Source organism: Carex rostrata, chromosome 15, assembly GCF_964058835.1.
Source record: "Carex rostrata chromosome 15, lpCarRost1.2, whole genome shotgun sequence".
NCBI lineage: Eukaryota > Viridiplantae > Streptophyta > Magnoliopsida > Poales > Cyperaceae > Carex > Carex rostrata.
The window spans coordinates 898534-923876 of NC_135932.1; the positions used below are offsets into that span (position 1 = coordinate 898534).

Here is a 25343-nt window from a genome sequence, read left to right on the forward strand (position 1 = left end):
ATACGTCTCCTTCTCTTCTTCTCTTTCTCCTTCTCCTTCTCTTTCTCTCTGACTTCTTTCTCTCTAATCTGAATCCATAAACCCAATAACAAAAAATGCAAAAAAAAAAAAAAAAATGGCCGGAGTGCAGAAATTATCCAGGAGGGGAATATTAATTTCAGAGCGCGGATTTTTTCTGCGAGCTGGGTATTTTTAAAATTCCAATTGGAATCTAGTTATTTTTAATCAAATAATTTTTTTTTTTTGGGTATTTTTAAAAAAGTCGCTCGCAACTCATGCGAGACGAAAACAAAAATGGGAATAATAAAAAATGGGAGTAGAGTAAACTAACAGCGAACGGATATGATTTTTTGGATGATTAGGTGGTGAGTGCCGACCACTTGATTTGTTTTTTTTGTTTTTTTGGCAATTTATTAACAGTCCGTTGGTCCCGAATCCCGATAGGCGAACGTGCCTGGAGATTTATATATTAATTGGCAGGATCAGGATTTTCTATGCAGGTAAGTTAGTAGTAATTCAGAATGTACGTATCTTAATTCTTGAATAGGAGAACTTGATGGATTCGGGGACCCAAATACAGATATAACTGAAAGGTTTGTTTGATTTATCTCGTTTTAGACCTGTAAGAACCAAAATTCTAGAAATCAGCAACAGAAGAAATGCAGGTACTTGGACTATTATGAGCGCCGGAAAGCTACATAGCATCTTGCCATTTATTTCGAGTGAGGATCTCGTCACGAGGGAGTATAATAAAAGGAGAATAATAAAAAGTCAAGTTTGGTTACGGAGTAAGTTAAACGAGGATTAAATTTGTGGTTAAAGGGGGCAGTACTGATATTTGCCATTGAGAAAAAAAATAACCGCCTCAATTTATCGCTTCTCAACGTACAATTGTGATAGGCAAATAAAAGACGAGGTTTTTCATGGTAGAGATTCAGATATCAAGTTCCAGCAACAGCTAAATTGAAGCTATAAATTGCTTCCAGATCTGTACTAAAAAAATTCCCTATCTTTCTCTATCATAAATGAAAATTAGAAGTTACTATATATCCATTAATGTGCTTCGAAAGCATGTGTGTTTGGTGGATATTGGAATCGGAGGCGGTCCGATGGATATCAGACCAAATTCGGCTTGATATCCAGTCAGAGTCGCTTGATCTGCATCAAGATTCATGTAGACAGCTTAAAGATTCATGTGAATCAAGTGTGCATGATCTTGATGCGGATCAGACGGCTCCGACTGGGCATCAAACTAAATTTACTCCGGATGCCAATCGGACTGCCCCCCACAGTGTCAGTAATATGTTGAAGTCTTCGGAGTACCAGCCTTGTATAAAGAAAGAAAAAAGGAAAAATTATGTATATCTTTGACCTTTTATTCATTAAATTGACTCAACAAACATTATGCTGGCACCTATATTAGTATATATCCAGCTAACAGAATAAGATTACCAGCGCAAGTTGTTCTAGAAGCATATTACATTATTATTATGTTGACACCAATGCAAAAAGAAGGAACAAAAATTATCTGCTTTTATCTCTGGCCACGTAGGAAATCACGCATTTGCTGGTGTAGCTCCCCCTTCACGATCAGTCTCATTTTCTTTGTGTCTTCCCACAACAGGCATCCGTAATCCCTTGCAAAATCACAGCAGGCTTCAAACAGATCCTGTACATAACAAAAATATCAATGTGTAATCGGAGCCGACAATAGCTATAACCCAAAATGGACGCATCAACCGACCAACTAAAATAAAAACCACCATACCATCAGATGGCAATTCCTGTCACCTAAGGTAACAGAATATTTCTGTTTAGATCCGGACCGTCCAATCAGAATCTGCAAGAATATTACAAAGGTCTCATGCATTCCACCTTCGGACCAGATTCTGATCAAACGGTCCGGATATAAACAGAAATATTCTGTTACCTCAGAGGATATGGACTCATTGGATGGTGGGTTTAAAATCCAATACGATCTTACCCTTTGTCCAGAACTGTGACCAGAGCATCTAATTCATCTTTTGTATGATCAGTGATAACAAAATACATAGAACTTGGGTTTTGAAATTATGCCCAATAGTCTGATGAGGGTTAGGATTTCTCAACCTGTTGCAGGGCAACTCAGCATTGAACCATGTAAAAGAAACAATTAATACAATACAGATCTGTATTGTATTATTTTTAAAAAAGAGCAAAATCTCAGTTTCATTCAAGAACATAATTGCACGGGTCAACCTGACCCTTGGCAAATTGGGTCGGGCCAACCTGAATCATGTCTTGTTTAGAAATCAAACTTGGCACAACCGGAACCAAACGACTGCCACCCCCATAAGTGATTTGTATATTATGTCATAGGAAAGAGAGAAATGCTAACCTTAGATGGGAAATCTTCGTATAGATGCGAAAGTGTCATATCCACTCTATTTCGGTCATTTTCCCACAATCTGATCTGTATCAGCGTATGCTTATTTGTATTAACTTACCTACCTTAAACCAACGGCTAATGGTATTGAATTTGAGTACTGTACAAGTTTACCAGTTAGGATCAGTACCAAAAAGAGGTGGTATTGGTACAAAAAGGTTCAAGTATACCTGATCTGTGACATTCTCGGGGACAACAGGGGTCTTTTCGGCAACACGTGGATGAGCATTCTGTTGAAGAAATGACACTATCTGAAGTAGGAAATAAATTCCAAAAGAAATATCAAAAATAAGAAGAAGCACAGTATGTATAAAACTGAATTCTAACATAATAGAGAAAGTTTCTGATACAACAGGCGTTGCATGTAAGATTACCAAATTACAGAATCCAGTTTCCCAAATAAAAAACTGTAAAATGCTCGTGTCATTAGTTCAAATGCTAATAGTATTTACCTGATCGGCCGTGATGCCGTTTTCAAATGCATTATATAAGCTTTCTTTTGTGATTGCTCCTACTAGAAGGTTAGGTAGCTGATATTCAATCCTGTAACCAAATTTACATGTCATAATAACAAACAACACAGAGACTTACTGATTTGAAAAGGGAAAAGCATGTCTAGAATATCTTTTAAAGAAACTAAATACAAAAACACAAACTAAATACAAAAATACAGAACAAAATAGAAAGGACAGAGAACCAGAATGCAAACGGTTGACCAATAGCAAGATGAAAATATCAGCATGCTATACCTGGCAAAAAGGCGTAGAATTTCACAATGCAATCTAGAAGAAGAGTAGGCATACATCCTGAAGTTCGTTTCAATAACAACAAAACCCTAGATAACAAGCAAACCATATTGCAATGAGACATCACAGTATTTTAATTACTGGTACATATCATTTTCTGAATCACTACATACTAAATGTGCATTTGCAACTATTTACATCTTAAGGCTGGACTGCAGCTTATTGGGAAATGAAAACACCATTTGGAAGGTCACAGATTATAATTCAGAAATATCTAACACGTTTATTTCACACCTCTTTGCGGGATGATGCATCAGATAAAGTAACAGAGAGGTTAGTAGCAAGCTTGGTTGGTATGAAGCAGCCTTCTTTTCTTCCCTGTTATGTATACAGGTTGTTATCATTGCATCAAATTTGAGGTTGATATGTTACAGAAAGATAACATCACATAGATTTTTATTCTTACTTGTTGATACTTGACCAGTCCGAGGTCAGCGAGATCTTTAATGGCAAGTCTTTGCACCTCCGTTAGTGTATTTGCACTGTATGCCTAAAGAAAGACAGATAAACATGATTAAAGAAAAGTCAACTTTTCATAGAAATTTACTATAACAATTAAATAATGCTACCTGTCCCAGTGTATGAAAACTAAGCTCTAGGAGAAACGATATCAAATCTGTTGGATCCATTCCACGCTCCTAAAATTATATAAGCATTGTGAGAAGAACTCCATAGAAACAGGGCAGACCACAAATTTGTCCAGGAGTAGGCAAAAAAAAAAATGAGGCGAGCCAACACCCATCCTGCCGCCCCCCGCCTGACTTACCTGAGTTGCCACGCCACTGACCTGCCCAACTGACTGAGTGTTTGGATCAATGACCTACCCGACTGACTGAGCCGCCACGTCTCCTCCTCGCTGTTTCTTTTTGGCCAGGGGTAGGCAAACTTGTTCAACAGGGGTAGACAATAACTCAGAAAACCGTGGGCTAAAATATTTTTTCAAAATCCAGACTGCCAACCCCTGGGACTATTTGGGCCTGCCCCTGCATAGAAATTGCAACGCTTGAAAAGTAATGCAACTCGAAGAAAGTTTGTGTCATAAATACCTCAGCTGAAGATATGTATTCTCTTATTATATACCAAAGCTGCGCATTTGTTTCCATCAGCTGCACAACCAAAAAATGTAACTAGTAACCAAAGGTTTGTCATTGAATTTGATAATGCACAGAGCATACTTACAAGAAATTGGAATCCACTTTCTGTTAACCTCGGAGCTTCATTGTCCCTACTACAAATTGCAAATCAACAATCACACATATGCAATAAAACTATTTCTTTTTAGAACGATGGCAAATGCATAAAAAAAAAAACTCAAGTTCAAGTAAGAAGTTTTCTGTTAACAGTAGCAATGTATTACAATATTACAATTTAAAAAACATCCTATAGCCAGTATGGAGTAAATGCGCGAGTGTTGGCCAGAATTATGGAAAGCAAAGGAAAACAAAAATCATATAGAAGGGATTTTCAAACGAAATTCATATACAATGTTGCAAAAATTAAAAATAAATTATAAAGGCCCTGGAAATCAAGTTTTATCGAGCACGCTCTAAACAGGTAGTATCACATATATCCTTTTAAAGAACACAAAACATGTTGTGGCTTAAGAGATGCCCAAACAACTCTTCAGCATTTACATCATCAAAAGTAAAGAGATGGATGATCTGGGAAATAAAAAAAACATTTTGAAAGGGAGGGCAACATATCAGCATATGATATCTTGTGTTTCGCTTGATATACACGATTTTGATATTTTAAGGGCTTTCGAGATAATCAATTCCAATAAAAAAATAATGTATGTGACAGAAAACAGAAATCAGCAATCATTGAAAATCAAATACTGACACCACAAAACCAAGAAGAGAACCAGCAGAAGAGGAAAAGGATAAAAGACAACAAAAGGGAACCTGGAACTCAAAAGGCCTCGCTGAAAAGCACGCATCATTGAAGAACTAAAGCTGGTCGGTTTCTCCACTTGAGATGAATTAATGAGTTGCAACAAGAAACACTGTTTCCACCCAAAATAAAAAACATCAGAAAAAAATACCTATAAGCATCCAAAAAAAAAGATTCAACTAACAAGGGAACTAAAACACAGTAATAGAAAAAAGAAAAAGTGGTGAACCTCCCACTGCTCCAGAGCATAGGTATCTAGTTCTCCTACTGAAGGCAACCTGACAACGGAATTCAAAGTCATCGCCTCTCTAGGTAGTGTTCCTCTGTTTACAAATACAAGATATTTTTATTAAATTCACAACAATCTTACCAGTAAATCTGATTGCAAAACCAAAGCATAATTCATTCAAGGCACACTAAATTAAGATTAATTTTGTCCCTCTTTCTTCTTTGCTATTTTTTTTAATGCTGAGGAAGGGATTCATCTTGTTTTTACTGGAGATTATAAGTCGACTACGTACGCAAGAAAATATTCCATATGAGGTTCCTCATAGAAATAGGCTGTTCATGCTTAGATTTCAAGTTTTTCACAAAACTTTGATAAAGCAATCAAAGAAATAAACACACAACTCACCCACTAATTAGGTATTTCTGCATGTTGCTTTGAAACTTCTGATTCATCTTATAACTCGGCTCTTTTTTCCTACCAAAAATCATTGAAAAAAAATAAAGTTCATCATTTAAAATCAGACAAAACAATACCACATCTTGACATGATTTAACAGTTGAATTCAGTGTGCGAGTCTTATTCAATAATGTTTTTAGGCTTCACGTATTATATACCTGTCAGTAACTTCAATAAAAACTCTAAGCTGAAGCAACCGATCAATCGCTACTTTATGCTTTGAAATGCCGTCAGGTAGGACCCACTCCTCCATCGACTTGGCAGTCATAGGGGAATCAACAAAAAGCATTTGCAACACGTACTTCTTCGCCAACGGTGGCAAGGATCTTTATTATAGGGTGAGCATGTATGTGAGATAGAGAGAGATTTGTAAAAGAAAAAAACAATTTTCAGAAGAAAAAAGAGGCACAAAAAAGATGAATTTTTCCTAATATTGCAAAAGCCACCGCATTTGTGTCATTTCCATTACTATATAACCTGTTCACTAACAGCAAGGTCCTATTTTTCAATTTCTCCAATACAAAGCAAGATTATTTTTGCAAATTCTGAAATAGAGGTATGATGAAGCAACTAAGCAATCACCCGGCATTGCTTAATCCATCATTTTTCAATTAAATTCAATTGAAGATAATCAGAAATTGAATTAAGGAACCTGAGAACGGCTTCGCAAATGAAGGAACTATCATAGAGCTTGTTGAGCTTGGCTGCGGGCAAAGCCGCCACCATGTCCATGAAGTTTCTCGCTACTATTCTCACTTGAGGCATATTTTGCTTATTAGTTACTCCGTTCGAATTACAATCAAATTATAAATTTATTTATGATTTGAAGCAATTTATTTATGATTTGAAGCAGTGTGCCTTATTGTCCACGTAATAATCCATTTAAATAAGGTTGCTCCCCTCTTTTGCTGATCTAGAGGAAAAGATAAAAAAAAATAAAGCGGTCATTTGGCAAATCAAGGAATGGTAATATGTTGAGAATAGAATAAAAAATATAGAGGGTTAAATGTGTAAGATAGAAAAAGGGTAAAATTGTAACTTTAGAGAATAGAAAGTTACCGTTGGTATTAATATTGGATCCAACGGTACAATAGATATTCAACAATATATATACCCAAAATCTCTTGATTGTAATAATATAACAAATATATCAATAGAAACAAAAAGATATGCAATACAATTTCATAATCTCTGTCTCATCTCTTGGTTACTAAAAAATAACATGGTATCAGAGCCTGGTTCTTGAGACCGCAAAATCTTCGATAACCCGATAACCTTCCAAAAATCATAATACCAGAAAACTGATTCTCTTATCAGTCAATACCAGAAAATACCAGCAAATCAAATACCAGGAAGGAAAATACTGACGAAAAACCCAGAAAATACTCATACCAAAAATTTCAGCAGAATAACCTGAAAATCTGTTTTTTTCATACAAAACCAGAAAAAACTCCAACAGCAAAAGCTGCCCATATCAACAAAATACCAGAAATTTCTGTTCTTTTCAGATCAAAACCAAGAAAAATCAGTTTCTTTCATATCAAAACCAGAAACCCCATTTTTTCTTCCCTTCAACATGGCATTCGCTATAAAAAATCAGAACCCTAACCTTAGTGGTGAGGAGAGATGCACTAATTGCAAAAAATCAGGACACAATCGAGAGAGCTGTTGGTTTCTTCATTCTCATCTTCGGCCGAAATGGTGGAAGGAGAATGGAAGAGGCGACCGGCAGAGCAACCTTAAGGGGGAGGAAAAGGGGTTCGTTGCCACTGGAGCGGCGCGACTTCTCCCACAAGACGAAGGGATTTGTTCAGTTCTTAACGGGTCCGCAGGAATTGGGGCTGGTTTATCTCTTAACGGGTCCGCAGGAGGTAACGGGTCAGTGGGTATAACCCGTTCGGAGGAGTCATTCTCTCTATACTCAGTGGGCTGCTGAACCAAGGGCCTCGTTCAGGTTCTTTTGATTCTCAAAATTTATTACAAGCCCAAAATAGTGAAAGCCCAAACCAGAATTTGTATGTTATACCAAATAAAAGAAGCACTGTGAGCCCAAATAAAGTTGAATCCGTAAATAGAAAAATAAACCAATTAAAATGTACAAATTTAGGAAAGTTAAATAACGAATATTCCAAAAATAATTTAGATTGGATTTTAGATTCCGGTGCAACCGATCATATGACCGGAAATAAAGATTTATTACATAATTATAAAATAGGAAAAGGTCAAGAATTTATCTATGTTGCAAATGGTGAAAAAATGGAAATTTGTGGTTATGGCTCAATCATTGTTTTTTCAAAAGAAATTAAAGATGTCATGCATGTAAAAAATTGCACCGCCAATTTATTATCTATAGGTAAACTTTCAAAAGAATTAAATTGTGAAATTATTTTTTCACCTCAAAATGTATTTTTTTCAAGATATAGTATCCAAGAGGATGATTGGTGAAGGTGTTTTAAAAAATGGATTATATTTTTTGTATAGCCGAAAATACAATTTCAACACTCAAGTGCAAGACATGGGACACTTATGGCATAGAAGAATTGGACATCCTTCCGATAGAACCTTAAAATGTATTTTTGATTTTTCTAATTTAGATTGTAGTAAGTGTGAAGTATGCAAACTAGCTAAGCATACAAGACTTCCTTTTGCAAGCTCAAATTCTAAGAGTAATAATATATTTGAACTTGTTCATTCCGATGTTTGGGGACCCGCTCCCGTAAACTCTTATAATGATTTCAAATATTTTGTTACATTTATAGACGATTTTTCACGACTAACATACTTATATTTATTAAAAAATAAAAGTGAGGTTTTTTCTCATTTCCAAGATTTTTCAAATTTAATTGAAAATCAATACAATACTAGAATTAAAATTCTTAGAACCGATAATGGAACAGAATTTGTAAATCAAAATTTTTCAAATTTTTTGAAACAAAAGGGAATCATACATCAAACAACTTGTATTTATACTCCACAACAAAATGGGATTTCCGAAAGAAAAAATCGTCATTTACTTGAAATGACAAGAGCACTTATGTTTCAAACCAATGTTCCAAAAATATATTGGTCGGATGCCGTTCTCACCGCAACTTATTTGATAAATAGATTGCCAAGTGTCGTTTTAAAAAATAAAAGTTCATTAGAAATTATTTACCAAAGAAAAATAATTTTTAACCACCTAAGAATTTTTGGATGTACATGTTATGTACACCAAACTAAAAGAGATAAATTAGATCATACTTCTATAAAAGCTATTTTTCTAGGATATTCATCTCAAAAAAATGGTTATAAATGCTATGATCCTATAAATAAAAAACTTTATATTTCTAGAGATGTAACTTTTTTTGAAAATGAGTCATATTTTAAAAATAAAGATGAGATTGATAATCAAATTATCACAAATGACTTTGTCATTCCCATGTCTACTAATCAAATTATTGAGCAAAGAATTGTAGGAAATGAAGAAGAAATAGGAGAAGGAGAAGGAGAAGGAGAAAATGATAATACTCCTCAAAGTGGAGCCGGGGAGGAAGAAAATGAAAATATCGAAGAAGAAAATATTGAAGAAGGCGAAAATATTGAAGAACAACCTAGGAGGAGGTCAACTCGTCGTAAACAACCATCCACTAGGTTACGAGATTTCGTAACCTATAAGGTTCAATATCCTATTGAAAATTTTATTTCATATAAAAATATTTCAAAAAACCACCATGCATTTCTTAGTTCAATTTCAAAAATGGAAGAACCAAGAAATTTTGAAGAAGCCATTAACCAACCGGTGTGGTATAAGGCTATGGAAGAAGAACTTCAAGCCTTAGAAAAAAATGACACATGGATCATTGTACCTACCAAAAAATAAAAAACCCGTTGGATGCAAATGAGTTTATAAAATAAAATATCAAAGCGATGGATCCATAGAACGGTATAAGGCCCGGCTAGTTGCCAAAGGGTATACCCAAACATATGGTATTGATTACCAAGAGACCTTTGCTCCGGTAGCAAAGATGAATACCATAAGAATTTTGCTTTCAATAGCGGTAAATAATGGGTGGAACTTATGTCAAATGGATGTTAAAAATGCGTTTCTTCAAGGAACACTTGAAGAAGAGGTTTATATGACTCTACCACCGGGTCATATAAAAGAAAAAAAATACTAACCTTGCTTGTAGGTTAAATAAGTCAATTTATGGACTTAAACAATCGCCAAGGGCATGGTATGGAAAACTCTCTCAATATTTAATTTTTCTTGGTTTTAAAGTAAGCCAATCCGATACATCACTATTTTCAAAACATGAAAATAATGATTCAACCATTGTTCTTGTTTATGTTGATGACATAATCATTACCGGAAATAATTATGAAAAAATTGACAATGTTAAAAAACACTTAAAAGAAAAATTTGAAATAAAAGATCTTGGTAGACTTAAATATTTTTTAGGAATTGAAATAGCTCATTCTATCAAGGGATTATTTATCTCACAAAGAAAATATACCATTGACCTTCTAAAAGAAACGGGAAAATTAGGATCAAAACCGGCCTCAACACCAATTGATAGCAATTGTAAATTAAATTCCGAAGAAGGGGAACCGTTGGAAGATATCAACCAATTCCAACGGCTTGTAGGTAAGATAATTTATCTAACGGTAACAAGGCCGGATATATCATTTGCGGTAAGCCAAATTAGCAAATTCATGCACGCACCAAGAAAACCCCATTTGGATGCAATTGATAGAATTTTGAGATACTTAAAGAAATCACCCGGAAAGGGTGTATTGATGAAAAACAATAAATCTAATGATGTGTGTGGCTATTCCGATGCAGATTGGACCGGGAGCTTTGATAGAAAATCAACAACCGGCTATTGCACATTTGTAGGCGGAAACTTAGTCACATGGAAAAGCAAGAAGCAAAATGTCGTGGCACGATCAAGTGCGGAAGTAGAATATCGTGCCATGGCATCCACCGCAAGTGAACTCACATGGATCAAACAACTACTCGAAGAGTTAAACTTCAAAATTAATACACCAATAAAGATGTTTTGTGACAACAATGCGGCAAGGCATATTGCTTCAAATGCCGTGTTCCATGAAAGAACAAAACATATTGAAATTGATTGTCATTTCATAAGAGAAAAGGTGCAAGCAAAGGAGATTGAAACTCCGTATGTGAAGAGTCAAGATCAATTAGCCGATATCTTCACTAAGGGTCTCATTCCGAAAGCATTTGAAGAAATAACAAGCAAGCTAGGATTAATCGACATTTATAATCCTAGCTTGAGGGGGAGTGTTGAGAATAGAATAAAAAATATAGAGGGTTAAATGTGTAAGATAGAAAAAGGGTAAAATTGTAACTTTAGATAATAGAAAGTTACCGTTGGTATTAATATTGGATCCAACGGTACAATAGATATTCAACAATATATATACCCAAAATCTCTTGATTGTAATAATATAACAAATATATCAATAGAAACAAAAAGATATGCAATACAATTTCATAATCTCTGTCTCATCTCTTGGTTACTAAAAAATAACATAATAGAATCGTGTTTTTTAAAAGAGTAAATTGGAAGAACTCTATCAGTCAACTACTCGAACGATTGAAAATGTTACTTCACAAATCCATTCTTGGAATAGTGTTATGATGAATTGGATTTAAATAATTAAGAGTGCACAAGACCAAAATGTCCTTCATAAATTGGCATGCATATACATTAATTTCTTTTAGATGCATATAATCAAGAACTGGTAATTGACAATTTCAATAAAACTAGTAAAGTACCAACAAAATCAGGCAGATAGCATTTGTGATCATAACATAATTGTGTCCTATACAAGCTCTTGAACCTAAATTAAAAATTGGACCTGCGCTAGTGCCTAGTAGCTAAAGTAAACACAAGGAAAACAAAATTAAAGCAAACCAGTTAAAGGTTGAATAAGGAGTGATAAACGAGGCACGGGGTGAGCGCTGCAAGGAGCGATTGTTCTTTGCTCCGCAGGTGAGGTGAGGTGAGGTAATTGGGAGAGGGAGGCAGACAGCGTGGAGCGAGCGCGGGTTCTGAGGTCCTCAATAGCGAATTATTGGGTTTAGGGTTTTAATTTACTTCCGTTGCGTACCCAGAAGTTACAGCTTACAACCCGTAGTTTTGAGTTGTATTTTTTGTTTTCAGTGTTTAAAAATGCGATTTTGTTCATGCATACGAAAGCCACTGCATAATGTATAAATTCAGTTTAACACAGACATACTCTAAATGAATCATTCTGATGCACATCTAACTTTTATGATAATGGGGTACATATATTTATTTGAGTTCCTAAATAATTTTCCAATTAAAAAAAACTAATATTGTAAATGTGTTCTCAATTATCTAAATAGTGAGTATTAAATTTAAGTCAATTTAAAATTTAATTCATGATCATCGTTCGTCACAAAGCCATTAAAACTCACAGTCAAAATTTTAAATTATTTAATCAAAATTTTAAATTATTTAATCAAAAGCTGAATGTCTTTCAAAACAGTCCAAATTTATATATAGAAAATACACGTGAAAGACGGAGATAGGTTGGAGGAGAGGAGAGAGATTCGATTTGAATTTGGGCTGGCCCGGCTGGGACTAAGTGTAAACTCCGCATAACACTTCTAATTACATCCGCATTTTTAATTCGCATATGCGCGTTTTCAGTCTGCATGGTTGCATATTCGGATTGCATATGCAGCCGCATGCTCAAAACTGCATGGGAGGACTGCATGACTATTTTGAACATGGCTGCCAACTGCATAAGTGTATGCGGCCGCATTTTAAAACACTGGTTTTTTTAAGAGGATTGTAATACGAGTAGAACTAGGGTATTCTTAAGCACACTAAGCTCTTTGGTGAACTCAAGTCTAAAACCCATCAAATCGGCTTTAAATGATGAATCTGAACCGTTGAAACCCCCCTACCTTACGAGTAATGCGTCTACATGTGAAAATTTTAAACATTCGAATTAATTTAGTATAAAGTCAAGCGGTCAAAATTAGAAGGTTAATAAATTAATTTTAATGCATTTATTTTTTGAACGTTTTTTGACCACTTGACTCTGTACAAAATTAATTTTAAAATATTTTTTTTTAAATGTAGACACATCACTCGTAAAGTAGGCAGATTTCAATGGTTCATATTCGTTGTTTAAATCCGATTTGATGAGTTTTAGACTTGAGTTCGCCAAGGAACTTCTATAAATTAGGGGATATCTATAGTACAGTAAAATTAATTTGGCTATAGTACAGTAATTAGTTTTAATTAAAATCTGACATGTAATCTCTATCTCTAACTTTTAAGTTGTTTAGGGTAAAACTGTCTTTTCCCTTCTTTTTTGGTGACTCCGTTATCTCTTTTCCACATAAATGAGACACCGTTAATCTCTTCCTCTCATCCCTAAAAATCGTGAAGAATAGAGGAACGCCAGAGCGTGCATGGGATTACGGGCTGCCTCCCCATGGAACTCCGATCCCTGACTCATCTCTCATCTGATCGCTGGCTCGTCTCTCTCTACCTCTTTGTGAATTGTATGAAGTTAAGAATGCAAAACAACACTTTTTTTTATTTCTCGTGTCAATTTAGGTTAGTGAGCTAATTAGTAAGAGCTTTATGATCCTTTCTTTTGGCACTGTTGGTCCAAACTATATGGTACAATTGATTCCCTTTGCCCAGATTTTGAGACATTTAAATTACTTATTTCTTAATTAGGGTTTGCAAAGGTTACATTCTTGCTTTCCATTGTCGTTCTTAAATCTTGTATGATATCAAGACTCAAAAGGCAAATGTATCTTACAGAAGTCATGAATATGCATTTTTCTGTGTGTTCAATCAAATTTATGATTTAGCATTGAGGTACCAAAATACCTGGCGTTACTGTAGTTTGGGAGTTGCCATTTGTTGCCTTTAGATGACTTGTAAACAATATCCTCCAAAGAAAATAGATATTGTCAGTGCTAACCTCCAAATCAAGTCCAACTTTATGTTTATACTTAAATGTTTTCAATACCACAAATTTTCATATCAGGACTACTGAAATTGATCGCCACATAATTGCTTCGAATGGTACCTAAAAACAAGAACATTGTCAGTATTGTAATATGAAAGGTTATTACAATTATGACAATGTCCTTGTTTTTAGGTACCATTTGAACAAGTTTTTAGGTAACATTGTCAGCATTCTAATATGAAAGGTTGCTCTAATAAATAAATAAAATATGAAAGGTTATCCTATCTAACAAGTTTTTGAGATCCTTAGTGATGAATAGTAGATATAATTCATAATTTACTGAGCAAAGAATTGCAATGTACAGTATTCCACTTTCCACATCGTATATGTACGGTGAACCAACATTGATTTATGTTTGCATGAATTAACATGCACTGATGTGGAGGCAATGCACTAGATAGCAAAACAAGGGCAAAATAAAAAAATATGCAATCTACTCGGGCTGCAACATTCTGGTACAGGATGTTTTGGCAAATTGTATTTAAGACTGTCATCATGGCAGGCGGTAGAGAGAATCCATATCCTCTGCATTAACGTAACTTTTGAGTTTAAAGCTTTCGACCATTGGATTACATTCACGATTCAGATTTAATTTGACCCTACCTATCATATTTTGATTCTTTACTTTTCTCCAGTGGCGCCCTTCTTCTTCCTCTTCGTTTTTTTCCTCTTCCTTTGTATTCTTTGACGAATTATCAGAACCAAATTTAGATTCCTCTCCTACTCAAAAGAAAAATATCAACATCTAAACATCAATTTCTAAATCTTAACATCTAACAGCACAAACAACTAAAACAACAAAATAAACAAACTCCCAAGGAGAGGCAGACACTAACGACCTTCAACATCAGCTAGCCAAATGCGGAAGTGGAGGTGTTAGAAGATAGGAGGGATGGCAACTAGGGCTATTGCCACCAACGCTCCAGTGATTCTTCCAATGATAGTGGAGGAGGACGGGAAAATGCCGATAAATGAGAGAAATGACAACTACGACTATTATCGTCAAATATCTCTTCTTCCGACGAATTGGAGTATAAATGTGGACAATGAGGGATGGGCTTGATGGTGGCTAGGGTTTCTTGATGAGAAGGCGTGGTGGACAAAGGTAGAAGAGGGTAGAGAAGTGAGACGAAGAGGAGGGGTTGAGAAGATAGAGAGAAGGGGGAGGGAGCTAGCGGTGCGGATCATCCCGCTCCCCCCGAGGGGAGCGGCGAGGAGGCGGTGGCGGCGGCGGATGAGCGAAGGGTAGCTGGTCGGAGGAGGGTGATGTGGGATGAAAGGAGGTGGATGGTTGAGGGCTGAGGCTAAGGTTGCTAGAGAAAAAAAAAACTAAATAACTTACGTTTGTAAATCGCAATAGAAATTAGAGATCGATTTGCCTCAGTGATCTCCATAAATTATAGTCATTAGCAAAACTATCCTCAATTCAATAAACATAATTTCAGTTTAATCCTCAAATTTATTAATATCACATATGGAGATTTTTAATAAATATATTAAATTGAAAATTTCTAGTTCTTTAAATAAAAATTTCAATATAATCTCTAATCGGTGTTGTTCAGTGAAATGTGGCATAAATTACGATCTAATTGTTAGTTTGTAATAATCTAGAAGTCAATAATACGATAATTTATCATAAAGCTTTGTTCATGAATTGAATGTTTATTTATATAGCATTTTGTTGCCTTGAGTATTATTGAATTTATGGATCATTTCGAGTTCATGACTGAAATTGTGAAACTCCATAATATAGATGATATATACTCTTAAAAGGTCACTGACCAAGGTAATTAGCAGGAACACTAATTACCGCGATAAGGTTAGTATGTGGATTAAAAGATGGTTAAGTTTTACAAACCACCTGACACGAGATGTCATTTTAATCACATAGATACATGTTTTAGAAACATGGTATTTGACAGACCCCGAATGAAACATTAAATAGAATTGTGTTCGTGTCATTTATGTTTTCATTCAGTGTCACGTTCTACAGTATGAGGTATTTATCGTTCCCACTGAGAAATATGTATGTGTGATTGTTATCCACCGCTGTCCGTAAAAAGCAGTCATAACGGTAGCTTTTCCATATGTATAGCTTAGCTGAGGAAGTGATAGTTTACCAAGAATACTATTTGTCCCTCGTATCTCTATACGAGCTATAGCATCACTGGGCCCCTTGATAGAGTAAGATTATCTGCTAGCGGTATAATTACAAGAGTAATTATATTTGATAATCTGCTCAAGATCAAGAAAAGATTAAGTTAGCAAGGATGACACACATCTACCTTGAAACTAATCTGATAGCTATGAGACAGAAGAACAGACACAAGTAAATTGTTTACTGGATCGTGATATTGTACAGTACAGCATCATCTGTGTAATTGGATGGTCATGATGTGTTGCCAGATGCCACCCATGACTAACAGAAGTTAAAACAGTTTTAACTCTGTTTACCAACATAACACAGATCCTATTGGGTCACACCATATAGGAGCTACTCGGAGAATCTTACTGATTAATTATAAATTGATTATAATTAATATTAAGATGGTTATAATTAATTATACGTGTTATAATTAAATTATAAATGTTATGTAAAAATAACAAGCAAAAACATTGGTTAATTTATAAACGTGTATGACACGTTGTATAAAAGTTAACCGGTTAATTTATAAATGTGCAGGACACATTGTATAAATTATCGAAACAACAAATAACCGCAAGAAAAATATATATAATTATTCAGAATAATTATACGAATATTATTTGTGTTCGGGCCGAGGGCATTCGAGTCTTTTCAGATTCGTCCTTATCCGCATGACACGTCATCGATCCTATCCAGATGACACGTCATCGATACCGAAACAAATAACCGAAAGAAAAATATATATATAATTGTTCAGAATAATTATACGAATATTATTTGTGTTCGGGCCGAGGGCATTCGGGTCTTTTCAGATTCGTGCTTATCCGCATGACACGTCATTGATCCTATCCAGATGACATGTCATCAATCCTATCCACAAGGGCAAAATGGTCATTTCACACCTATGCCACCTTGCATGTGTAGAAGCATGGAGAAGAATGTGGAAGGGTGTGGAAGGGGTATTTTGGTCATTTCACATATAAAAGGATGAGGTGTCAATGGCATATCTTGTAAATAGGCCGAACTTGGAGGGCATTTTGGTCTTTTGCAACCGAATCTAAACACTATAAATAGGGGTGGAGGGGTAGAGAGAGAAAGATATATTCACATATATACATATGCACATTCACATGTATCTTTTCGTGCAGAAACGAATCGGTATTTTCTCTCTTTCTCGGTTTCTCTCCCAAATAGTGTTTCGGTTGAGAAAAGAAAGTTATACGTAGTTGACGTATAATCTTGCGGGTTGTTGTGGAGAATATTTACGGGATCGATGAATAGTGTTTTACCGAATTTAGCGGTATGTCAGTTTTGCATATTGATGAAACTGAGCAACCGAAAATTCGTGTTTACGGGTTTTCGTCTTTTCCCCGTGAATAGTGTTTTTGCAGAATTCCGCGGTTTACGGTATTTCTGGCAGAAGAAATAAACCGCTCTCCGGTTAGTCCTGGTGGATAACCGATAGAGGTATCACACGTGTGATACTCCGAGTCGATTCCTTCCCTGGTGAGGCTCTACTCGCTCGGTCTGCATTCCAACTGTGATTTGGAAACAAGGTATAAATATGTTATATTAATCTATTTAATTTGTAAGTAGATTAAAGTTTTAGAAATCAATCATGGAGTAGATCTGTAAAAGGATTAAATTGGGTTTTGATGCCAAAGGAATACTGAAGGTGGACCGCCTTGGAAAGTTTCCTGACATACCCCGTTTAATCCTGAGCTTAAGTTGGCCGTAGAAATTTTTGTTCTACGGTCATTCCGCAACTTAAGCCTAAAAGGGGTTTTGGTTATACCACCCCGAAACCCCAACAGTGGTATCAGAGCACAAGGCTCTCCCGCTGATTGATTTTCTAAAAGTTATAACTTATGCAAATTAGGTGCATATACCGCATATCAGTTTAATTCTTACATTTGCAGCTTAAGTCCAAAACCGATTAGAAATGAGATTTTCTTGGATCGGTTCTACCGACTAAGAAAGTTAAATTAGATTTAAGCTTTCTTTATGCTTTCTTATGAAATGTAAACTTTTACATTTCTTGGATCGGTTTTCCGACCGAGAAAGATAAAATAGGATTTTATGCTTTCTTTATGTTTTCGTTTTCAAAACTTTTGATTGCGTTAAAGTTCATCTAAGAATGTGATGAAGCAATAAAGTACCTGAGTAAGAGCTGTTAATCTCCACCCGTAAAAGACAAGGTTAATGACAAGAAAAGTCTCGGCTTTTCGTCTAACCCTCTTTTACGTGTCCTGATAGCTGGCCCAAAGGGGACTTTGTCACGTTACCAAATTGCTTTAACGCTTTTGAAATGACAAAATTTAGTGTAAGTTTTTCGCCTTTTCGAAAACCTTCGGATAAATAAAGTTCATCGAAGAATGTGATAAAGTACCTGAGTAAGAGCTGTCATTTCCACACAAGAAAGAGATGGTTCTGTCTAGGAAAGATTGAGTCTAAGCGGTCCTCGTGACCCCAATCTTTCCTGGGAGCCCCTTTCACGTGTCCTAATGACTGGCCCAAAAGGAACTTTGTCACGTTACCAAATTGCTTTATGGACCGAAAAGAATATCTGATTTTAAAACATATAAATTGTTTATGTGCTTTAAATGGTATAAATAAGAACTGAGCATAGCTGCAAAATAAAGAATTAGGAACTGATAAATAATATACCTGACTTGCTCCCGTATATAAGTAAATTAGATTTACTGCTTTGATATGAATTCAATAAATTAGATTTATTGCTTTCAAAGGAACCGTGAAAGAACGTGATGTCAAAGAAAGATTTGTGAAGGAACTCACCGTTGTCTTTCTGGCAGACGACTTTCACGTGTCTAAAGTCAGTTACAAGAACTGACTGCTTAACAAAGCTAAGCGTATAAAAGAGGTACTGATAATAACATAAACTAATGGAGATCACATTTCGTATTCAAGACTTCCTTTCCACGACTGCTTAATGAAGCATATGAAAGAGGTCGTTATAAAGATACGAATAGAATCACATTTAGTCATTCTTACATATGCTGAGAAAAGAAAGTAATGGGGATCATATTCGATATTTTAGACTTCCTTTCCACGACTGCTTAATGAAGCATATGAAAGAGGTCGCTATAAAGATACGAATAGAATCACATTAATCGTTCTTTCTAACATAAGATAAGAAAAGAAATGGAGATCACATTCAGTATTCAAGACTTCCTTTCTATAATTGCTTAAGGAAGCATATGAAAGAAGTCGTTATAAAGATACGAATAGAATCACATTAGTCGTTCTTTCTCACATACCCCTTTGGAGATTGCTGGCACTATTAAGCATAAACACCAACCCATTAAATATTAAGTAGTATGCCCTTCCCACTCTATCCTCCTCAAACCATTGTTCATTGGTTGATGATTAAACTACTCAGTAGACATCGCCTTTTACCTTTGGTGGTCGAGGGTTATGTCCGACATATCAAACCAAATAGAGTGAGGTTACTTACCGATGATTTCCAAAACAGTTTTGGGCTCGGGGCAAAGTCTTCGTTAAAAACACGTGATGTTTTAACGAAACCAAGAATCACAAAGAGATGTGATTAGCAAGTTTGCTTACCTAAGATAACTGATAGCCATGATATGCATACACTGCCTTGGTTATTGGTGAAAACATGGATCTTGGTCCTACTGCAAACGGGAATAGAACAAATTTGCAGTTGGAGTTTTATTATTGGAATAAAACATTACATGAACAAAGCTAAAATCTTTACTTTAAACGTTGTAGAAATATGGCTAAAGAAACGTCTTTCTCTTTACGCTCTCTATTCGAAAGGTAGACATACGTGAGAAAAAAGAATATATCCTAAATACACCGGTCCCTGCTGAAATAGTAGAGAGCAGCTTTGTCAGTACTCACACGCTTCGTATGACAAGCGATGATGAGAAACTGTAAAAGCTTAACTGTCTGTGGAGCCACGAGTTGGCCACAGAAGTTATCCTGAACTTATTTCCTCCCAGCTATTCGGAGTTCATTGTGAACTCCCATAAGCAAGAGTTGGATAAAAGTTTGCAGGAGCCCCAAGGGATGCTGAGGATCACTGATAAAGACATTGAAAATAGCTCTCATGTCCTCATGATCCAAGAAGGTGGGAGGAAGATCAAGAAAGCAAAAGGGAAAAACGGCTATTAAGTACAACGGCAAAGGGAAGTTGGTTCAAGGAACGAACTCTCCCAAGATAAATGTTTCTGCTAACTCTGACTGCTATTTTAGCAATAGCAAAGGTCACTGGAAGAGAAACTGCCCGGAGTATCTTGGAGATATGAAGTTTGAGAATGTCTCAAAAGTCTCAGTCTCAAGTATTTATGTTATTGAAATTAATGTTGCGACCTCTCTTAATGATTGGGTACTGGATACCGGATCATGTGCTCATATTTGCACGAATATGCACGCACTAAGAGAAAGTTACGCAATAAGGAAGTACAACTCCGAGTTAGAAACGGAGCACAAGTTGCAGCCGTTACAGTCGGTAGGATAAAATTGTACTTGCCTAGCGGGTTTATTCTGGAACTAGAAAATGTCTATTTTGTTCCTACCATTTCTAGAAATATCATATCAATCTCGTGTTCAGAGATGAATGGTTTCTCGTTTGTTATAAAGAACAATAGATGTTCTATTTATAAAAATGAGACATATTATGGATCATCTTACTTGTTAAATGATCTTTATATGCTAGAAATGGAAAACCACGTGTTTAACATCAATAACAAAAGACTCAAAACGTTTCATGAAAGTATTGACTTACATGAGACATAAGTCTGAATCCTTTGACGAGTTCAAGGAATTTAAGACTAAAGTAGAAAATCAACTGAACAAAAGTATTAAAGCATTACGGTAGGACCGTGGAGGCGAATGCTTGAGTTATGGTTTTCAAAACGTACTTAAAGGAATGTGAGATAGTCTCACAACTCACACCTCTAGGAACACCGCAATGTTACAGTGTTGCCAAGAAAATGAAACAAACCATGCTGGACATGATTCGTTCCATGATGAGTAACGCCACCCTTCCAAAATCATTTTGGGGACACGCACTAGATACTGCCGCACTAACGATAAATATGGTTCCATCCAAGTCAGTTGAAAAGACTCCATACGAGTTATGGTTTGGGAAATCCCAAATATGTCTTATCTTAAAAATGGGGTTGCGAAGTATTTGTCAAACGCCTGACGTCTGACAAACTTGGTCGCAAATCTGACAAGTGCTTTTTCGTAGAGTATCCTAAGAAAACGAAAGGATATTACTTCTATTACCAGTCCGAGAACAAATTAGTTGTTGCTCGTCATGGTATACTTTTGGAGAACAAGTTTCTGGCAAAAGGAAGTAGTGGGAGTAATGTAATACTTGAAGAAATTCAAGATACATCACACAATACAATATCTGAACTAGATCAGATTAACCCACCTCTTGATTTTTTGGCTGATAAGCATCTGGAAGTACCAAGTCCACAAATAGTTGTGGATGAGGTTCTAGTCTCGAGCTCAAGTGCTTCAACGCAAGTTGAAGTAGAACTGGATCCGCAGACAGCTGTGGATCAAGTTCGACAGCCTGAAGAACAAGTGCTACGTAGGTCAATGAGAACAGTCCATGCACCCGAGAGGTACTTGGGACTGCACGAGGTCTCAGTTTTGATACTGAAGATCCTTTGACCTATGCGGAAGCAATGGATAGACCCGACTCTGATAAATGGCTGGAGGCCATGAGATCCGAAATACAGTCCATGTATGACAACACGGTCTGGAACCTAGTTGTACCACTTGATGGGGTGAAACCCATAGCTAACAAGTGGGTTTTCAAAAGGAAAACAGACATGGATGACAATATGACTATTTACAAAGCACGGCTAGTAGCGAAAAAGGTTTCAAACAAATTCTGGGAATTGATGAAACTTTTTCACCCGTGGCTATGTTTAAGTCAATTCGGATACTCCTAGCAATTGCCGCATTTCATGATGATGAAATATGGCAAATGGATGTCAAAACCGCCTTCTTAAATGAAAATTTAAGAAGAGGATGTGTACATGACACAGCCTATGGGTTTTGAAGATCCAGAGAATGCTGGGAATGTATGCAAGCTTCTTGAATCCATTTATGGATTGAAGCATGCATCACAGAGTTGGAATCTTCGATTTGGCGAAGAAGTCAAAAAGCTTGACTTCATCAGATGCGAAGAAGAATCTTATGTGTACAGAAAAACTAGTGGGAGTGCCATCGCCTTTCTTAAATCTTATATGTAGATGACATGCTCTTAATAGGAAACGATATTTCTCTATTGCAATTAGCCAAGTCTTCATTAAAGAAAAGTTTTCTCGATGAAGGACTTGGGCGAGGATGTCTATATACTAGGCATAAAGATCTACCGAGGTAGATCAAAGAGACTTATAGGATTAAGTCAAAGCACGTACATTGACAAAGTGCTGAATCGGTTCAGCATGCAGGATTCTAAGAGAGGATTCCTGCCAATGAATCATGGTACACAGCTTAGCAAGACTCAGTGTCTTTCGACAACTGATGAGCAAAGCACTATGAGTAGAGTACCATACGCTTCGGCTACTGGCTCTATCATATATGCCATGTTGTGCACTCGCCCAGATGTCTCGTACACTTTGAGTATGACGCGTAGATATCAGGCTAATCCAGGCATAAAGCACTGGAATGCTGTAAAGAATATCCTTAAGTTCTTGAGGAGAACTAAGGATATGTTTCTCGTCTACAACGTTATCACCTAATACGATAGATCGTAAACATCATAAGATGCTTATAATTAATTATAAAAGATATAATTAATATAAAGGTGATGTAAAGATAAGTAGAGTTGACACAGTCAGCAACACAGCTGATCCACTCACAAAATCTCTTCCTCAAGCCAAGCACGAGATGCTTAATGCTTCTATGGGTCTGGAACACATAGAAGATTGGCTGTGAGATTTTCTCAGGATCTACGAGATCTTAGAGAATAAAGAGTTTTGTATATAAGTAGGGTCTACGATGATTGACTCCTAGCTTAAGTGGGAGATTGTTAGTTTGTAATAATCTAGAAGTCAATAATACGATAATTTATCATAAAGCTTTGTTCATGAATTGAATGTTTATTTATATAGCATTTTGTTGCCTTGAGTATTATTGAATTTATGGATCATTTCGAGTTCATGACTGAAATTATGAAACTCCATAATATAGATGATATATACTCTTAAAAGGTCACTGACCAAGGTAATTAGCAGGAACACTAATTACCGCGATAAGGTTAGTATGTGGATTAAAAGATGGTTAAGTTTTACAAACCACCTGACACGAGATGTCATTTTAATCACATAGATACATGTTTTAGAAACATGGTATTTGACAGACCCCGAATGAAACATTAAATAGAATTGTGTTCGTGTCATTTATGTTTTCATTCAGTGTCACGTTCTACAGTATGAGGTATTTATCGTTCCCACTGAGAAATATGTATGTGTGATTGTTATCCACCGCTGTCCGTAAAAAGCAGTCATAACGGTAGCTTTTCCATATGTATAGCTTAGCTGAGGAAGTGATAGTTTACCAAGAATACTATTTGTCCCTCGTATCTCTATACGAGCTATAGCATCACTGGGCCCCTTGATAGAGTAAGATTATCTGCTAGCGGTATAATTACAAGAGTAATTATATTTGATAATCTGCTCAAGATCAAGAAAAGATTAAGTTAGCAAGGATGACACACATCTACCTTGAAACTAATCTGATAGCTATGAGACAGAAGAACAGACACAAGTAAATTGTTTACTGGATCGTGATATTGTACAGTACAGCATCATCTGTGTAATTGGATGGTCATGATGTGTTGCCAGATGCCACCCATGACTAACAGAAGTTAAAACAGTTTTAACTCTGTTTACCAACATAACACAGATCCTATTGGGTCACACCATATAGGAGCTACTCGGAGAATCTTACTGATTAATTATAAATTGATTATAATTAATATTAAGATGGTTATAATTAATTATACGTGTTATAATTAAATTATAAATGTTATGTAAAAATAACAAGCAAAAACATTGGTTAATTTATAAACGTGTATGACACGTTGTATAAAAGTTAACCGGTTAATTTATAAATGTGCAGGACACATTGTATAAATTATCGAAACAACAAATAACCGCAAGAAAAATATATATAATTATTCAGAATAATTATACGAATATTATTTGTGTTCGGGCCGAGGGCATTCGAGTCTTTTCAGATTCGTCCTTATCCGCATGACACGTCATCGATCCTATCCAGATGACACGTCATCGATACCGAAACAAATAACCGAAAGAAAAATATATATATAATTGTTCAGAATAATTATACGAATATTATTTGTGTTCGGGCCGAGGGCATTCGGGTCTTTTCAGATTCGTGCTTATCCGCATGACACGTCATTGATCCTATCCAGATGACATGTCATCAATCCTATCCACAAGGGCAAAATGGTCATTTCACACCTATGCCACCTTGCATGTGTAGAAGCATGGAGAAGAATGTGGAAGGGTGTGGAAGGGGTATTTTGGTCATTTCACATATAAAAGGATGAGGTGTCAATGGCATATCTTGTAAATAGGCCGAACTTGGAGGGCATTTTGGTCTTTTGCAACCGAATCTAAACACTATAAATAGGGGTGGAGGGGTAGAGAGAGAAAGATATATTCACATATATACATATGCACATTCACATGTATCTTTTCGTGCAGAAACGAATCGGTATTTTCTCTCTTTCTCGGTTTCTCTCCCAAATAGTGTTTCGGTTGAGAAAAGAAAGTTATACGTAGTTGACGTATAATCTTGCGGGTTGTTGTGGAGAATATTTACGGGATCGATGAATAGTGTTTTACCGAATTTAGCGGTATGTCAGTTTTGCATATTGATGAAACTGAGCAACCGAAAATTCGTGTTTACGGGTTTTCGTCTTTTCCCCGTGAATAGTGTTTTTGCAGAATTCCGCGGTTTACGGTATTTCTGGCAGAAGAAATAAACCGCTCTCCGGTTAGTCCTGGTGGATAACCGATAGAGGTATCACACGTGTGATACTCCGAGTCGATTCCTTCCCTGGTGAGGCTCTACTCGCTCGGTCTGCATTCCAACTGTGATTTGGAAACAAGGTATAAATATGTTATATTAATCTATTTAATTTGTAAGTAGATTAAAGTTTTAGAAATCAATCATGGAGTAGATCTGTAAAAGGATTAAATTGGGTTTTGATGCCAAAGGAATACTGAAGGTGGACCGCCTTGGAAAGTTTCCTGACATACCCCGTTTAATCCTGAGCTTAAGTTGGCCGTAGAAATTTTTGTTCTACGGTCATTCCGC

The 25343-nt window shown here is 36.0% G+C and overlaps 1 protein-coding gene across 5 annotated transcripts; it reads right to left on the reverse strand.

Moving 5' to 3' along the window:
- Nucleotides 1–1363: 1363 nt before the first annotated feature.
- On the reverse strand, nucleotides 1364–11918 carry LOC144566265 (transcription factor-like protein). Of its 5 annotated transcripts, none has more exons than XM_078316245.1 (16): nucleotides 11731–11918; nucleotides 6462–6722; nucleotides 5957–6135; nucleotides 5759–5819; nucleotides 5354–5447; nucleotides 5136–5236; nucleotides 4411–4456; nucleotides 4278–4337; nucleotides 3801–3869; nucleotides 3638–3721; nucleotides 3466–3549; nucleotides 3175–3260; nucleotides 2878–2968; nucleotides 2596–2676; nucleotides 2378–2452; nucleotides 1364–1669 (listed from the first exon to the last, which is right to left on the reverse strand). In XM_078316245.1, the coding sequence occupies exons 2-16, from the start codon at nucleotides 6572–6574 to the stop codon at nucleotides 1535–1537; spliced, it is 1359 nt and encodes a 452-aa protein (XP_078172371.1). In that variant the 5' UTR covers nucleotides 6575–6722; nucleotides 11731–11918; the 3' UTR covers nucleotides 1364–1534. The 5 variants fall into 5 exon arrangements, with proteins under 5 accessions (XP_078172371.1, XP_078172368.1, XP_078172372.1 ...); XM_078316242.1 differs by having other exon boundaries at nucleotides 4411–4459; nucleotides 11731–11916; XM_078316246.1 differs by having other exon boundaries at nucleotides 5759–5827; nucleotides 5968–6135; nucleotides 11731–11915.
- Between the last annotated feature and the right edge of the window lie 13425 nt (nucleotides 11919–25343).

Excerpts from the sequence above, each read along its gene's own strand:
- LOC144566265 (XM_078316242.1), bottom strand. The coding sequence starts at position 6,574 with ATGCCTCAAGTGAGAATAGTAGCGAGAAACTTCATGGACATGGTGGCG. Across the intron at positions 4,338-4,410 it reads AAAGTGGATTCCAATTTCTT|CTGATGGAAACAAATGCGCA; the intron begins GTAAGTATGCTC and ends TTGGTTGTGCAG. Across the intron at positions 1,670-2,377 it reads ACGAAGATTTCCCATCTAAG|GATCTGTTTGAAGCCTGCTG; the intron begins GTTAGCATTTCT and ends TGTTATGTACAG.